The sequence below is a fragment of the Aedes aegypti genome, chromosome 3 (genome assembly GCF_002204515.2).
Source record: "Aedes aegypti strain LVP_AGWG chromosome 3, AaegL5.0 Primary Assembly, whole genome shotgun sequence".
In the NCBI taxonomy this organism is placed as follows: domain Eukaryota; kingdom Metazoa; phylum Arthropoda; class Insecta; order Diptera; family Culicidae; genus Aedes; species Aedes aegypti.
This window is the reverse complement of record NC_035109.1, coordinates 82,878,646-82,897,970: the sequence shown is the minus strand read 5'-3', so window position 1 is coordinate 82,897,970 and position 19,325 is coordinate 82,878,646. Positions and strand designations below refer to the sequence as shown.

At 35.4% G+C, this 19,325-nt stretch overlaps 1 protein-coding gene across 1 annotated transcript; it reads left to right on the top strand.

Moving 5' to 3' along the window:
* The first annotated feature begins 942 nt into the window (after positions 1-942).
* On the top strand, positions 943-10,177 carry LOC5565977 (serine protease easter). Its single transcript, XM_001650297.3, has 4 exons — positions 943-1,048; positions 1,119-1,527; positions 9,395-9,687; positions 9,749-10,177. Exons 1-4 carry the CDS (start codon positions 949-951, stop codon positions 10,066-10,068), a joined length of 1,122 nt encoding a protein of 373 aa, XP_001650347.2. The 5' UTR covers positions 943-948; the 3' UTR covers positions 10,069-10,177.
* The last annotated feature ends 9,148 nt before the right edge of the window (positions 10,178-19,325 follow it).

Here is a 19,325-nt window from a genome sequence, read left to right as displayed (position 1 = left end):
TAATTAGCTCCAATTGTGAAAACAATGCTTCAGTTTGACTGAAAATTTATGAAATCCATTACACACATTATTACTCATTATTGGAAAATTACGTTATTTTTATGGAAAGTTTTACCTAAATATTGGAATTTTCTACAACATTTTCATGTATTGATTGTCATTTTGAATTGCTCAGTTGGGTTTGTTTATTGCAACTTTGCATTTACTGCTATTGCTCTTTTTGATTTTTTGAAATGAAATTTTTGATTTATTGTGGGCGAATTATTATTTATTTATTGCAAATTTTGGCTTTTTTTTGTGGAAAATTTATAATTATTTCTTGCTTTTTGTGAAGAAAATAGGGACATTTTGAGGTTTTTTAATGTAAAATTGGATATTTTTTAGTGAGATTATTGTCGATTCTACTGCACTTTTGAATCTATTTATTGCTCAAATTTTTTTAATTTATGGAAAATTTTGTTTTTTCTATGCACTTCTTTATTTTTTTATGGAAATTTTAAACTTTTCTGTTGATTTTACCCTTGATTCTTTACTGGCAAATTTTGCATTTTTTATGGAAATTTTATATTTTTTTATGGGACGTTAATATTTTAGCCTTTTTTCTTTACATAACATTCCGAATGGACTGATTCAGTAGTAAGATTTTAACTAGTCTCAGTGACCAAATATGTGCACGTGATTCTAACGCACTGAGCGATTAAAAAAGAATCTCGACTTGTGTAGGTAGGTATTCATTTGAAGTCTGAGTTCATTCAATATTTTAAATATATAAAATACCTTTTAGTCGTCAAATCTGAACAATCGCCGATGAAACCGGACTGCAAGTTCGACCACTTCTTCAGTCATTTTATATGGAACGGTCCATTAGGCGCTGGGATCCACCCGAGTCTGTTTCTTATCAGGCAAACGCTTGCTGGGGAAACCCTTCGATGAATGAAACAAATTCTCATGCTTCCTATGACAATCAGTGTGCTTAATTCGTCTGTTGCCGCAGAGATGTCTGAAACAGTGCTCACGATTCTGCTGCTCAGCCTAACTGTCTCATACGGTATAAAAGCTTTTTTCGTTGTTGCTTTCATGTGAAGTATTCATAATTTGTTTCCCGATTGCTGAAACAGGTGCGGCGACTGAACTCAATCTGGAATGTATCACACCGGGTGGAGGCCACGGCCGGTGCGTTCCCGTGAGCTCCTGCAAATTTGCAATCTCAATTTTGCGTAGTAAATCCTTTACTCAGAGCGATAAAATCTACTTGGATCAGTTTCGGTGCGGAGAGCTACCCAACAGTAGGAAAATACTGGTATGCTGTCCGGAGCTCAGGAGTGAAGAGAGATGTGGACGCTTGACGCTGGAGGATTACATCCTGGGTGGTGAAGAAACGGATCCGGATGAATATCCTTGGACGGCAATGCTCGCTTATGAGGGCATCAGTGGCCGGAGAAGTTATGGTTGCGGAGGAACGCTGATCAATGAGCGATATGTTGTTACCGCTGCTCACTGCGTCGATGCTTTGCGTGTTAGAAAACTGTAAGTAGTTTATTTTGCTTATCTAAATCGAAGCCACACCTCAAATCTCAAATCTGGAGAATCAGACATCCTTGTTAAGCACTTCCTCAATTATTAACTGAGAGCTTCCTTTTCCAAAATTGCCATTTTCGTATTCGTTTATTGTCTGTCTGGTACGATGATACTCTACGCCCAGGGATGTCAGGAAATTTCCTTTACGAAAAGTTCCTGGACCGACCTGAAATCCCGGCCAGTGGATTACAACAAAATTGTAGCAGAATTATATCAAGATTTGTTGCAAATAACAATATTTCTTTCATTTTTGTTAGAAGCACTTCGTGTTGATGGAGGAAATTTTAACATAATTAAAAAACAAAATCGATTATAATGACAAAAGTTGTTTCAGATTTGTTTCAATTTAAAACATAATTATAATACAATTTGTTATAAACATTTAGAGAGAATTGGTTATTACTAATTTTGTTATAATTCAGTTATGAAAATAACAAAATTAGTTATATTTTTGTTTGATTTGAAACATAATGTGTTACATTTTTGTTTAAATTACAACATAAAGTTCATGATCACAATGACCCTCCTTGTAAAAAGCTCGAATCAACATTTATCGATGAAATGTTTTCAATGCATGAATGCTGATTCTTTTTCTTATATTCATGAGCTAATAAACAATAAGGTTTTTGACAAAATTAAGTTGTGTTCATGCGTATGATCAAAGAATCATGCCTCACATAAGTTAGAAAACGATATGAGAAGAGTAATGCGATATTCTATATTTATCATCTACTTCACTCTCTTCTACTCTTTTACTCTCACACCGAGCAGGTAGGAGAGCGCTCTGAAGTTAGTCCAATCAATTTCCAGATAAGCCATAGTCCATTGCTGTAGCGATGGTTAATTTTGCCGTTTTCCTGAGTCGTTTGAGGCTAGCCGCCTTCCAAGTGGGTCAGCTTGTTTCAGTCACCATCTGATACTGACGTAGGATGGATTGCTCCCCAAAGCACGGGGAGGGGCTGGGAATCGAACCCATAACCATCCGCCTATGAATCGAATGCGTAACCTCAAGGCTATGGACTAACGCTTGTAGTGATGTATTTGAAATGTAAAAAATATCTACAATGCTTAACATGAGCTATTATATGTGTTGGTGCTAGAAGGTAGGGGTACAAAGAGAGGGAGGCTGTTAATATATATTAGTATAGAACCCAAGCAGCACAGTTTGTATCAACTCAAGAATAAAATTATCCTTTCAAACTAATCAGAGTTGTCAATTGTTTAAATTGTGACTTAAAATTGCTCTGAATAGCAACGAAAAAGCGCAAGAGGAGGAGTATGTTTGCACCATATTTAAGTTATATATAAATTGCTCATTTGTAGCAAAATACTTAAAAGGAATTAAAATGAAAACAAAAATATGAACGAGAATCGAACTTCGACCTCAAGATCATCAATCTTCTCCTTTACTCACTTCTCAATCAGCTCTTCTAGCAATTGCTTTGCCAATGCACTATAAAATCGATCACATGGCCTATTGATCAAAGCTTGTTGCTTATAGCTTTACTGCACCCTTCGGACAAGTTCATTATTGGCAAAATTAGGCCACACCTGAAATAATCTAAACTTTTCGCAAAAACTTCCGCGCAACACATGAGAAACATCAGTGAAACAAACAAGTAGGGGGTAAACCATGTTTTCGTTGTTACGTAAGGTGACACTCAACCATATTGCAACTGGATTGAAACAAACAATCTCTTAGCTGTCATACGCGTAGTTTATTGCAACTTTCGCGCAACTGGGATGAATCTTCTTGAGTTGTGAACATGGGAACGCAAATTGAATGCAAGTTGCTAATGCTTCAAATGAATGTTATTCGCTCCCAATACGACAATTCGTCCGGTGGGGTGTGCTGCTGTCGTCATGATGATGGTTGACGAGAGCAATGTCAAACTCATTCATGGTTTCAAAACATTCGGAACAAAATATTTATTTTCACCGCTTACTTCACTTATGTATCAAATTGAATGAGATCCAATGGTAGAAAATTCATTTATCTACCCAATGGTATTTTTAGGGGCAGCGGAGAATGTCCCGAGGCGTGTTTTATTCAAGCGCAAAAATCACTCAGGCGAAAGTTCCAATGAAACTTACCTCACATATTCTGGTTTTCCAACCTCAAACTAGTGCTCCTACCAGCCGGATCTCAATTTGTATGAAAGTAGTGCAATAATACAAAAAACAAACGTATGTAGAACATAGAGAATGGATATTCCTACCTTTTCCGCCTAACTGTTTCACTGTGAACCGTCTTATATCAGGAAAATAAAACATTTTTCCCCACAGCGGCATGTGATGAATGCGTGAAAAATCAAATCTCTCATCATCTGACTAGTTGCGCTACCAAAGTATAGATGGCTAACAGTATGTTGCGTTTTGCGATTGGAAGCGTATTGGAAACATAACATTAAAACCGACATTTTGGAAGAACTTTCAAGAGTTTGTTTGAAAAGTGACTGAAAATATCTTGATAAACTTAACTTCATTGCTATTTGTAGAGGACATTTTCAGTAAATCTTATCGTTTCAAAAATGTTGAACATCAAACACGGAGTGAAACGCATGTTCATTGGAATGGCAATGAAACTTTATGAGCTTTTGATAAGAATATGCAATCAAACTAGAACTACACACTTAGATTAAATTACTGGGGTCGGTCAAATTTTACTGGGTTTTTGAACTACCGAAAAAGTCAGTAAAATGAAAACGTCGCCACGCGTAATTCAAAAGCAAATTCCACCATGTTTTATTTTTTATCGATATATGATATAAAACAGAAAGCTCTCTGCAAAATTTCAGTAAAAAATCTCTGTTCTTCGATTTCTGACATTTTTTTTAGTTTACTGACTTTTTCGGTAGTTCAAAAACCCAGTTATTTTTACCGAACAGATTGAGTTTGCAAGTTACAGATGCTTTTGTTGATACGTGCTTGAAACCTTGAAGAGAAGCTAGGTAAATACAGGACGCTTCGATGCTTACTGACTCTACAATGGCTTGAACAATTTTCACCACCACCTAATATTCAATCTTGTCGCTTCCTTGCGACGCCTATCCACCTATTTATTTCCATTATTTGCAAAAATCTGTTTTTCCTCTAAGGCTTCCTCCAGGGATTTATCTAGCGAATTTTTCAAAGATTTTTCCAGAGATTCCTCCAGGGCTTCCTGCAGGGATTCATCTAAGGAATTCCTCATGGCTTTTTTTTATTTCAATTGGATTTTTGAGACTGATTTTTTTAGTGTTATTAGTAGTAATACCTCCAGAAATCGCTCTAAAATATTCTCCAGGAATTTTTCTAAGGCTTCCTTCAGAAGGGATTTCTCCAAGAACCCTTCTAGGGATTCTTCCAGGGTTTTTTGCAGAGATCGGTAATAATTCTATGAGATCCTGTAGAAATTCCTCTAGGTATTCCATGAATTGATTCAGGGATTCCTTTTTAAATTCATACAGGGATCCCTCGAAAAAAAAAAAAAATGCTAGGGGCTCCTCTAAGGATTCCTCCAGGTATTTCTTCAGGACTCCTGCAAGAATTGCTCTAGGACCAACAGTTCTTCTTCGTCTTGGCATTAACGTCCTTACTGGGAAAGAGCCTGCTTCGCAGCTTAGTGTTCTTATGCGCACTTCCACAGTTATGAACTGAGAGCTTTCTTTGCCTTAGTTGCCATTTTCGCATTCGTTTATCGTGTGGCAGGGCAGGTACGATGATACAATATGCCCAGGAAAGTCAAAATACTAATCATCAAAATCGTATTTTTACAAAGCTTTTATATTTTTCCTTCAAAGTGTGGATCAGAAGTTTTCGTTTGATGTAAAAAAGTTCTTAAATGATTGATTGTTTCGCATGATAAAAAATGGTTTTTTTAATAGTGCTACTATAGGAACAATAGGTTTACTACAGGCGCAAGGGAGCTCAAATTTCAAGCAAAACTAATTATTTCGATCATTTTTTGAACAAAATCAAGCACGGCGTGTCTGGTAGAACAATATTATCACAAAAAAATAGGCATCGCTAAATCTTTCAGCATACTAAAATATAGGTTTTTAGCTTTCATTTGTCGGGTTCCCCAAAAAAATCCACCGAGGGATCCCGAAATTTTTTTTTTTATTTTAAATTTTTGTTCCTCGAAGTACAATATTTTCAAATATTATCATGGTAAAAGACAGTTTTTTTTTTCTCTCAAGCTCGATGGTAGCCAAAATTTCAAATGAAAGTTGATATTACATAGATATATAAGATTACATATTGTAATAGACATAACTGTCCTATGTGATCTTGGGGATACGACACTTACTCGTACAGCTGAGCGGTAAGCAAATTAATTTTAACTGATATGTCAGCCTAACATCAAGTTTACTTAAAACAGCACCTTTGGGTGCCGTTACCAAACGTCACTTTTACTAAGATGTCAACAAACGACCTTTTACCGAGATTTGCACAGCTGAGATCGGCATTCGGATTTAAGTGTGTATTTGATTCTTGTGTATAACTGTTTCTGTTCATATTTAGAAAAGATTAATGATTGATGAAATATCGGCAACGCAGTCTTTTCTGTTAAAAACGAGTTTTATTATTTAACCCGACGTTTCGACGCTAGTATGGCGTCTTCTTCAGGGGAAACTGTAATTATTTTATTGTTTACATAAGGCTTAAGTGTTAAATTAAGACAATTACTTACAATGATACGTTCGTTTTGTGTCTAGGGTTATGGCTCACTTTAACTGTCAAGTGTAATAATTTTTGGTACATGCTGTAAATTTGACGAAAGATCGTTATTTTTCGTTTGAGAATCACTGATGAACTTTTAAATAAACTTACACTTAATTGAAATGAACTTTTAACAGAAAAGACTGCGTTGCCGATATTTCATCAATCATTGAAAATACAGTCGAACTCTCAGCAGGAAAAGAAAAGATTAATTTTCTTTTCCTTTTTTTCTGAAATTACACCCCTTTTGAGACAAATCTAATCAACCATCCTGAAAATTCCACAAACTACGTAACGCTCTAGGGGATGGGGGAATAGCGTTATATTTTTCCATACAAAAAACGTTACGGAGGGGGATGGGGTGAGGTGGTCAAAAATTTCCGATTTTAGCGTTACGTAATAAATGGACGCTGCCAAACGATTGATACGAAATAGAGCTCTTTTGAACCATTTTTACAAATCAATATCACTTGCTGCTGGATTAATATTGTCATATTTTCCACAATTAATATGATATAAAAAAAACAACATGCCAAAATTGTGACTCTTTAAATTGAAAATAGTCTTGCAGTTGTGTTAACTCAACTGTTAAATCCTTGAAAATATCGTGGTCAACAGGCACAATCTGGCTTCATAAATAAGCAAACGCCATTCCATGACCAAGTAAGTACTAACAGTTTGGACCAGACCAAAAGAATCATTGAGTCATTTTTTTCCAAACAGTACGAAACAGTCGATAAATTCGATATCTTTGGAAGTTTGTTCATATGTCTCTGCAACGGAAATTCCATGGACATCTGACATAAAAAAGGACACATGATTTGAATTTGGAGATCCTAATTTGACTCCTCCTGACTTAAGTTTATGGAGCTACTGTAAAAACAGAGGCAGAGCTCAATGCGACTCTTGAGTCGCTATCATCGCAAAACCCCCCAAAATGCTCCAAAAGGTAATAAATGCAGCCACTTGATTGATATTGCTTTCATGAAATAGCTCAAAAAATTGCAAAAGTTGCACCCTGTATTCGCTGATGTCCGCACGAATGGGAAGGTATCTTTTCGAGATATTGAAACCCTTAGAATAAAGTCATAAAAATCTACTGTAAATTGCAGTTACTCAACTCTACGGGGCAAGTGGGCACATGAAATTTAACTTTTTATTCTTCCTCATAATACTTACCGTTGCCAATAATCACATAATTAACCATATTTCATGTTGAAAACATATATTATATGAATATGATGTCAATCTAAAAGGAGTATTAAATGGTAAAACTTTCTTGTTTGTAAGCTACTTACGTGTTTTAATTACTGCGGTAATTGTGAAAATTGTATTATTTTTGTTCTGCTTGTCAGAAAACCACTTTCACGGTGGAATTATTTTTATGATTTGATTTAAAAGGAAATATCTTCCACTATATTCTTATTAAATTTTGAAATTCCAAACTAAAAACATCAAAATAACTTCAATACTATTAAAAAAGTCTGTGTAGTGCCACTTACTCCGAGTGCCTGGATAATATTCTTAATGAGGATTTTTTTAAGCTTTTTGCTAAGGCTTGGATAACAGGGCGTTTAAGTATATTCCATTTACTTCCGTAGGCCGTTGTAATGTTGATCCATTCTACTTTTAATCTTTAACGGTTGATTGGTAAAGAAAATTCTCAATCAATAACTAAGTACTCAACGAACTCTAAGCTGGGAAGCAGGCTATGTCCCAGCAGAGGTGTAATGCCAGGCAGAAGAAGAATAAATGTAGTGTATTCTAACCATGAAAAGAAACAGTGCTCGGTTAGATATACTTCCACAGTATGAATAAGTGAACAGTCGAACTTACAACATATCTTATCGAATAAGTGTCCTATAACTCAATAAATCCTCAAAATCACATAGGACAGTTTTGTTTTTTACAAAATGAAACTCAATAGATATGTATATATATTTATTTTATGAACTTTTATATGGTAATAAAACTTTTATCCAACGAAGCTGTCTTTTGCAATGATTACATTTAAAAATAGAGTACATCTCAAGAACAAAAATTTTAAATAAAAAAAAAATGTTCGGGATCCCTCGGTGGATTTTTTTGGGGAACACGTCAAACGAAAGCTAAAAACCTATATTTTCGAATGGTGAAAGATTTAGCGATGCCTATTTTTTTGTGATAAACCTTTCCCATATACACGCCGTGCAAGCTGTGTATCAATGGTACTTAGATAAATAGCTCCTGACCTTCATGTCAATACATTTTTTGAAAAGATTTATAGCAAAACGGCCGTAAAAAGCCAATAGTGCGACTAAAGGGGACTGTCCACTAAGGGAACACTGACCCTACATGTTCATTCCTAAAAAAAGGTTGCACAATGGGTGCTAAATTTTGTCACAACAGACTCTCTTCAAAGTATTTTTTCGAAAACATGGGTAATAATTACGCGATGGTCTTCCAAGGAATTTTGGAATCTCTCTGAATCCATTTATTCAGGTGCCCATTCATCAAAATAGACACACATTCTAAAAGTAGATCAGTTTTTGATACATTGGTACAAGAGTATCGAAAACAATGGTATGGCTATTTAAATATTTCTCTGTGGTTAAAAACTATCCTGCTGGGTTAATGCATAATGTGTAACTTTTTTTGTAGCACTGTTCCTTGAGGTCACTGAAAGTTTTTTTTTGTCACGGATTTTGAAAAGTTGGGTCAAGGCAGGAAAATTCAGTTTATATTTTTATCTGCACAAAGTTATAGTGCCGTGAATCGTAAGTCAATCCCATCTGCATTTTCTTCAAAATTGAGTTGCGTTCAATTTTCAACATATCTTCAAATGCTCTTCCAGCTGCACTTATAGCATAATATGATGTGTTCGGAAAAAATAGAAAATTGTGAATGTTTCATTAAGATTTAAACGTGTTTTAATCTTCTTGATTTTTTCTAATATACGTATTGAAAACGAGCTTGGAAATATCAAAGCCCATTTTCTCAATGCTTACTTTTTACAGATAGGACTGACTTGCGAATCACGGCTCTTTAACAATTTAGATTGGCCAAAAATTACCTCAATGCAAAACGGAGGTTATAGAAGAATCCACCAAACAATCTTTTTTTTAATCAAAAGGGTAGCAGTTCGTCTTGGAGAGTGGGATTTGGACACAACGGAAGACTGCCGCGGTAGTAGATGCTTTGTGGAATACCAGGACGATTATACAGTAGAGAAAGTAATAGTCCACGAGAACTACTCGAACCAGAATCTGAACAAAATCAACGATATCGCACTGATAAAGCTGAACAGCACCGTAGAACGAACGGAACTTGTGGCTCCGATATGCATACCAACATTAGAGATGGCAAAATCAATGCAAGTTGAAGGAACTTCGTTCGATGTCGCCGGTTGGGGGAAAACAGAAACAGGTAAAGTTTACCCAAAAACTTCATAATGAACATTTATCAAATCTCTTGTACCCCTAAACAGGATTTTTAAGCCGCCGGAAGTTGAAAGTTTCTTTGCCGGGGCAACCCATCGAGACGTGCAATACGGCATTTGCGGCAGCCAACGTTACGTTCTCTGGGAAGCAGATCTGCGCCGGGGGCGTTGACGGGAAGGATTCCTGCAAAGGTGATTCCGGTGGTCCGTTGATGTTGATCATGAACAACCGTTGGCATCTGGTGGGAATCGTGAGCCTTGGAGCCAAGCCCTGCGGAAAACAGGGAATACCGGGCGTTTACACACGGTTCGGGGAGTACCTGGATTGGGTGGCGGCCAAAATCGAACTGGAGAAGCGTGGGAACTAAGTGGAAGATGTGAGAAAACGTGACGAATTTAAAAAATAAGTTTTATTTAAGATGAAGTATTTTATAGATTAGTAAAAAGTAAAAAAATGTAGAAATTTTGAGGTAAATCAACTAAAAGTTTTGTTTTATTTTTCTATTAGCAGCTGTTTGGGCATGTTAGGAATGATCATCAATGATAACTTCTTTTCCCGTTCAGCCTTGATGTCCGTTCACTTAGTGTTCGTTGCAGTTGATTCAATTGGATAAGAATTCCTTTGCCAAGTGGTTAGAATCCGCGGCTACAAAGCAAAGCCATGCTAAAGGTGTCTGGGTTCGATTCCCGGTGGGTCTAGGATGTTCTCGTGAAGCAAATTTCCTTGACTTCCCTTGGCAATCGGTACACCTGGAGATAACCTCAGCAGATAGAATCGCAAATCGACCACGTTTTTATCGATGGACGGCACTTCTCCGATATAACCGACGTCAGAACCTATTGCACGGTGTCTTTGTGGAGTAAGTTTATTACAAAAAAATAGGTAAGTCTGAAATTTCGAACTAAAAACAATTAGACTTTGCTCTTTCATTTGCGACTAAAATCAAAAAAATCGGTCGGGGGGTCCAGAACATTTTTTTTTATTTTGTGTGAAGTACTTATGCATATGTGTTTTGTACCGACGTACCAAAGACACATTAAAGACCTCCATGTGTCTTGCAGTTGTCCAAAATTTTATGGCTCATAAGGTAATCTAGAATGCCGTGCAAAGTGTACTGCGATCTGTCAAACATGGGTACTTTTGCACTACCGAGGGACCAAATGCAGTACTAGAAGTGGTACCAAGCTCGAGTGGGACGGACCTTGACGTACGTTTGGAGATACGGGACGAACTGCAAGATCAAACCATTTGCACACCTTGGCATGGAAGGTAAAGTTGTTCTTGGTCAAATGAGCTGTAATAAGCATAAATGACATATGATATACGTATAGTCGCAAAACTATCTCAAGCGTCATTTTAATTATTTTCCACGCGTACTTAAATTGGTTATAATGATGTAAGAAGTTACTAGAGAATATTTCTCGCAAAACTTATGATCTCATCCTAAGGTGAAGATGCATCGAGGTCAAACCTCGAATTTTCAAGATCACAAATCTAGAGAACCAAGTTTGGCAGATCGCAGTACACTTTTCACGGCATTCTAGATTACCTTATGAGCCATAAAATATCAGGCAACTGCAAGGGACCTGGCGGTCTTTAATTTGTCTTTGGTATGGCCCATAAAAAATGCGAAAATCGTCATATCATGTTTTATGGTAGTTTTTACATGGAAAATGTGAATGGAACATAAATATTATTCATTACTTGTATTGTTTAATCTATTAAAACTAAGTTTTTCGCTTTGGACATGATGTTTATCTGTTACTTTCACCATACCAGAGAGGAAGTGGAAACATCCCTTCAAATTTTATCATGCGGACGTCGGGTTTAATATCTGTGTGATGAAAGCTTCTAACACATCAACGATGGCGTGAGATTCTTCACAAGTCTTCTCTCCAGCATACGTGCATATCAAATGATAGAATTGATTCATACCTGGGTCATTGGAGACTTAAACATATTTTCGAAAAAACGGCTCATTTTGGAGAGCTTTGATTGAACCCTCATATAAGTGTGACAAACGGCTCCGTTTTCCTCAAAATCTATGAGCTCGTATTGATATAAGTTGTCTCTAACCGAAGGAACAAATTTCATCCTCAAAAATCTGTTATAGGCCTCCTTATTTATTTTTATTCAATTTAAAAAAAATGAAGGCATATCAAACCTATAAGATGCAAATGCCCTCAAAACTATGACCCTAGCAAAATATTTTATTGTGATCATGAAAAACACGTTCTCTAAAAACTCCACCATCTTCTGATACCAAACAAACTAAAATTTTCAACAATAAAGTGTGTTTTTTGAAGGTGGAAAGTTTATCACCAGAGTATACGACAATCAGACGCTGTTTCTAGTTTTTGGCGGACACAACCTTTGAACTTCTTTGCTTTATTACATTATTTAGGACAGTAAAAAAAATATGACAACAATTGTCCTGGATAGCAAAGTAATGTCAGAATATACTACAATAATCAGACATAACATTCACTAGCAAAAAATTTGAGGCTAAAATGGGGTTGGGATTTTTGTACATGTTTGCAGGGCTATAATCCCATATTAAGCTAAATATTAGCAAAACAAACTCATGCATATATCTTCTGCTATCCGTCGGATTGAATTTCTCTCTTCAGCAATTTTCTTTATTATGGTTTGAAGAATGAGTTTTTACAATGGGATAATAAGTTTGTACTTACATTACAGTTCAAGCGTGTTTGGAACATATCTCAAAATTTCTTCATAGTAATTTCCATATATGTAAACCTACATTGTCTCTGGACCACCTTTAAATCAGCACCTTGAAAGCTGAAAATTGCTGAAAACACTATTTTTATAGTAAGGATGGTAAGAAACATATGAAAGATTGGAATCTCAAACATTTTTAAAATTTGAACCGACCTTATGTACATAAACACATAGATACGCAAATTGAAACATATGAGCAAGTCTCTCGAAATCAAACAAAAAAAATTTACTCTAGACCCCCCGACCGATATTTTTGGTTTTTGCAGCAAATGAACGCGAGAAACCTAGACTTTATTGTGGCGAAGTTTCAGACTTACCTATTTTTTTGTAATAAAGTTGTTCTACGAAACACACCGTGAGGCATGCAAGTCGATTCTGATCGACCATTTCAAAAATATCTGAAACTTTGCACAGTTTTTCAGTTCCATCTAAATCGTCATTTTCCGATATCAAATCTTCAAGTTGAGTCACGACTAACTTTTCAAAAGGGTGTATGTGAAAATCGTTCAAAAATATTCAAAAAGCTGCACAGCAAAAACGGTTCGTTCGATTGTTAGACAACTAAAGAAACAAAGTTAGACAACTAAATAAAGATTCCAAAAAAAAATACACACAGTGAAAAAAATTTTTACATGAGGTTAACAAGTTGTTTTCATGATATTTTATTTAATTATTCATAACTATTATAGCATCTATTAGAAAGTTAGACGCGATCCAGTATTGTGATCTAAAGTCTTGATAGTGTCATATTTTTTGTTGTACGTAACTGAAGAAAAATTCTCTCAATAGTGTTGAAACCTTTTGATAAAAGAAACCTATAAGAAATCTAATATTGAAGACAAAAGCTACAAAAAAAGTTTTCTATACAGGTATACGACTGCAAAACGTTTACCTCGTAGAGAACAAGGCGGGTCTATACCCAGGTGATCTAGTATACGTAAAGCAGGTCGGTTTTCTCGGCGCTGGTTTTCTCCACAAAGTTAAAATCTGATTACACCTGGGTATAGACCCGCCTTGGTAGAGAATAGACTTTGTTAATCATATTTGGGAGAAAGCGAGTAACTTCAACAACATCAAAAACATGATAGGTACATACCATGAACATACTCACGAAAAAGCTAAAAATATACTACCACTATGGTTATAAAAGATTTAATTGTAAAATTTTTCTTCAGCCAAGCAAACGACACCAAACTAGTCAGTAAAAACTTAAAAGTGATTTTGTTTATTAAAACCTAACGAGCAACATGAGTAGTCGCTTTCTCAACTGTTGCAGGCCGTTTGCAGAAAAAAAGTGTTCGAAAGAGCTACGAAATCTCACCGAAAGCACCATAGATAAACTGAAAGCGGCTGGTTATGCTCCAATGTCTACATTGAATACAAATTTACGCATTTGTACGTCCTGCCGTTTAAACGTTGACAAACGGGCAATCTGTACATCATCGGTGGATCAGGTTGCAGGAAGTTCGAAAACAACAACAACTGAGGAATTACTAGATGCACCGACAACAACTGAGGAGTTACCAGAAGTACCAAGTGCAGATAGTCTTGCCACGGTACCATCAGCGACATCTGTTTCAACAAATCAATCAGAAGATGAGTGCATCCAGAAGGTCAACATCGAACGCTTCAACGAAGGGATAGCTGGAATAAAAGTGACTCCGATTAAATGGACGAAGATGGGTTACGTCAATTATCCCGAGAAAAAATACCGTGAAATTAACGAAGCTATACGAAGAAACCTCTTCAAATTAGAACCTGAGGATGTGGAAAATACAGACTACGATGAGGTAATTATGAATATGAAGGAAAGGTTCTCGAATCTAGCCACGACAAGGAAAGAAAAATTATTGATTTTGTCGATGCTGCCAAGCTCGTGGTTTATTCAAGACGCCATTGATGAGTTCAAAACCAATAGAAATACAGCAAAAGAGGCAAAACAATTCAAAAATAACTGTCTTGCAACCAAAAATGCTTCATTAACAGATGAGACAAAAGAAAAAATAATTCAATATTTTGAAGACGATGAAGTAAGTAGAGCTATGCCTGGCCAAAAAGATTATGTATCTGTAAAAAAGATGGAAAGCGTCAAGCAATCCAAAAACGATTAATGATGACTACTTTGAAAGAAGCGTATACACGCTTCAAGGAAATAACGAAAATATTAAGGTAGGTTTTTCCTCATTTGCAAGCCTTCGTCCAAGGCAATGCAAGCTTCTATCCAATTCAGGAACACATAATGTTTGTGTGTGCACAACACACGAAAATATTAACCTAATCTTACATAGTTTGAAAAGAATCAATTTATCAAAGGATATGTTAACTGGTTGTCTTTTGTGTGAAAATACAACATCAAATTGCTATCTACGATCTTGTTCGGATTGTCCAGATTCTTCATCATTGGAAAATACTTTATTCGCTGAGTTTGAAGAAAATTATATTGATCAGTTATCATTTGAGCAATGGGTGACCACGGATAGGTGTGACCTAGAAACTATTGTAAAACCTGTAGATGAGTTTGTGTCATTTTTTTGCTTGAAATTAGAAAGTTAAATTCCTCACGACTTTATTAAAACAGAGCAATCCCGCTTTTTAAAAAATACGAAAAATACATTACAAGATGGTGAATGTTTAGTCATTTGTGATTTTTCTGAAAACTGTAGCTTTGTATTGCAAGATGAAGTGCAGTCCCATCACTGGAACGTACAACAAGCTACAATTCATCCATTCGTTATTTATTTCAATGGAAGTACGCAAATTGAACATTTTAGTTTTATTGTAATTTCCGAAGATTTAAGACACGACTCAGTATCTGTAAATTTGTTCATTGCCAAAATGATTAACTTTTTACGCGTTGATAAGGATAAAGAAATCAGAAAGATATATTTCATGTCTGATGGAGCAGCATCGCAGTACAAAAACCGTAAGAATTTTTCGAGCCTATGTCAATTTAAATCAAAGTACGGAATTGATGCAGAATGGCATTTCTTTGCTACGTCACATGGCAAAGGTCCTTGTGATGCTATTGGAGGAACCATAAAGCGCATGGCCACAAGAGCAAGTTTAGCCAAAGAACGTGAGCATCCAATTAAAACTGCAAAAGAACTATTTGATTGGGCGAATCGCAGAAAAGAAGAAGATTTAACAAAATTATCATTTTGTTTTACTACTACTGAAGAGTACGAATTAACGGCATCAGAGCTCAGCGAGCAATATAATAACGCGAAAACGATCCAAGGAACCCAAAAATTTCACTGTTTCATTCCATTGTCAGAAAATAAAATTAAAGCAAAACTATACTCGAACTGTACTGATAATGATGCAAAAGTGTTCGATATTGTAAAAAATTGAATAACAACAAATAAATAAATAAATAAGTATTAATAAAATGTTTTCATGATCTCATAACGCATACCCAAATCCAAAACTTTTAAAGTTTATATATAACATTTAGAAACTCATCGATCATACTCTAAAAAAAAATATCCTGGTAAAAAAAAAAATATTTTCGTGTAATCTGTTAATTCATTTTAATTTATACATATATACATATACATATAATATTTATACATATAATATACATAATACTAATGAATACATGAAAACGACTTGTTTAATTCACGCAAGGCCCTTAACAACAAACTGCGGTTCCCGTAATAATTTACACCGAAAAAAAAAAATTTTTTTTCTACTAAATGTGAAAATTGTGACATGTTTGAAATGTCATAACTTTTTTGTTTATTGGTTTACCATCACCAAATTTTTATGGTAGATAGCTAATATAATGGACCGTTTTCCCTCCAAAAATTACGTTGGTATTCCGATAGGGTTTTGAGATATTTGAGTTTTTGTGTCAAAAATTATGTTTTTAATGCAAAAAAAAAATTTTTTTACTGTGTGTATTTTTTTTTTGGAATCTTTATTTAGTTGTCTAACTTTGTTTCTTTAGTTGTCTAACAATCGAACGAACCGTTTTTGTTGTGCAGCTTTTTGAATATTTTTGAACCACTTTCACATACACCCTTTTGAAAAGTTAGTCATGACTCAACTTGAAGAATTGATATCGGAAAATGACGATTTAGATGGAACTGGAAAACTGTGCAAAGTTTCAGCTCAATAGAAAAAAATGAATTAAAAAATTGATCAAATTTTGGTGCTGTTTCTTGAAATCACTCATGTATAAAATTGTCGATAAAATTGTTTATTTAAACTTGTTTAGTATTGTTTTAACGTACAAGTATGGAACTACATTTGTTGGGATGAAAGTGTGGGTGGGACTACATTTTGTTGGGATGTTCGGAATGAAGAAAATATGGGAAATAATTTCAATGTATTCAGAGACGATAGAAATTTTCCGACATCCCAAAATATATCAGGTGGTGGAGTTCTTTTTGCTCTTTCATCAAATCTTATGAGAACTTCTTTCTATTTTCTAAGCAGATTCTCGCACAACTACCAAAAGAGGTTAAAATTCACATATATGGTGACTTCTATTACCGTACTGCTCATTTCATTTGCGATTCTGAAAATGAAAATATTCTACTTCCAGTCGTTGGAGATAATGAAACGCTACAACTCATCTATAGCAAAATGGAAAATTTAGGACTAAATCAAATGAATCAAATTAAGAATGAACAGAACTGCTATTTGGACTTCCTTTTAACAAACATTTAGACGAAGAATCAACAATATAAATTGGCAAACAATTTTAAGATATGAAGGAAATGTTGAAAATGCTGTAGGTTTGTTTTATAATATTCTCTCTGAAATTATTTCTCAAGAAATTCCATAAAAATCAATCGGCGTCACAGAAACACAAAACATCCTATCTGGTTTGACAGAAACATAAAAAATCTTCAAAATCGCAAACAAAAAGCGCATAAGAACTACAAAAAAAAAAAAACAATGCCGATGAGTATTTAGCAAAATATTTGTATTTCTATGATCAATTAAATTTAGTGATCGGCAATGCATTTGAGCAATATAACTGTAAAACAGAAATCTCAAATGCTGTCCTGTCCAAAAACCTTCTTCAATTACGTGAAAATCTAACAACTTCCCTTCTGTGATGCAACTCGATGAAAATTTTGGCAATAACTCTGAAGAAATTTGCAATCTCTTTGCCGAATTCATCCAGGACATATATACAACACATTCAAAAAATGATCGCGACCGTGAATATTTCGCATTTTATCCAGAATTCTCAAACACGATTGGTGTAAATCAAATTCAAGTACCGTCGTGCGGGGTGACATTGGTCCATAAGGGTGACTTTGGGCCAATATTTTTACAGCAAACTAATGCCAGAATAATGAAAACAATGTGTCAAGCTTCAAGAATACGTTATAAATAGCCAATAGATGGTCATAGATTAGTTTTTTTTTTTGTGTTCCGACTAGCCATGAGATTCATCGAAAGCGGCGGTCAAAGTCACCCCCTAGGCCCAAATTCACCTCGCACGGCGGTACTGGATATTTTTCAGGGTCTAAAAAATGGTGTTGGTCCTAATGGGATTCCTCCATCATTTTTTAAGCAAGGCTTTTAATCGCATTGGCATTCCTATGCTACTTTTCAAATTACAAAACATTGGAATCGAACCAGAACTTTTAAGGTGGCTTGAAGCATATTTGACTGGCCAACAACAAATAACCAATTTCCATGGAATAAAATCCAATCCCATTCGTATTACTTCAGGCGTCCCTCAAGGTTCTCACCTGGGACCAATACTTTTTATTATCTACGAAAATGACATTTCCTTTATTCTTAAGAAACTTAAACTATAAATTAATGCCGATGACGTGAAACTCGCAATAATTAAGACTCGTGCTGTAAAAATCATCATTCTGCAATTTGTTCCGTAGAGTACTAGTTCAGCTCTTAATCGTGTTTATGTTAAACATGTGGAAATAGCTAAAGTGCGAAGCAAATAAAACGTTAATTCGTCTTCCGGATATCCCTTTATACATGTACATTTTTTGTGGAATACTGGATTTTTAATTGGGGGAAACATGTCTTAATCAGTTCATTAATAAAACAATCTTGACTAGTCGAATAAGAATCTTCGGGAACGTTTAATAAGTGGCGATTGTTTTTTGTTCATTCTAATGCATAACGAAGCTCATTGACCTAAATTTGTGTTTAAAGAGCATCTACAGTGCACATCGTACCTTCGTGCTGTGCGTACAAGAATTCTCTCTGCTCTTGGAAGTTTTTTAAAAATTACCTAAAGTAATAAAACAGTACTTCTCACATTCAGTGCTACAGCAACAGTACTTTTCAGTGCTAAACTAAAAAAACCGTACTTTTCAGTGCTATTTTTTTAACATTGATCCCTTTACGATCCTTGTTTAGACCCGTGACTTCGATTTTTCGTTCGCGAAAGCTAGTGGAGGTAATCCTTTTTGGACATCGTCTTGGGAAAAAATCTCTCGAAGGTCACGTCTTCTTTCGTTCATTCACTAAACATGGTTTCAACTACTAACAAAAAGAAGGGTGAATCTCTGAATTCACAACCTCCTTCCAAAAAAGTGGGATTTAAAACTGTCACTAAACGTGGCAAGAATGGAAGAAAGGACGGTTCTCCGGAATGCTCTTCCAAGGGTGAAATGATTAATGTTGATAATTGCATCGAAATGAGCAATCAGTTTGATGCTCTAGACCAATTTTCCGAACACCACATCGAAGCAGTCTCTAGCCCAGGCTCTTTGATTCAAGTTGACATTTTGCTTTCGTACCGTACGGACGTGTTTGAGACAATCGCTTGGTGAAAACATATCAGTTTATCGTGCCTCAGGGCAAAGTGTAAAAGGCGTTACGCCGAAAAGTGCGGTCCAATCGGAATCCGGTCATTCCATCGCTAAAATGGATGACTACCGTAAAGAT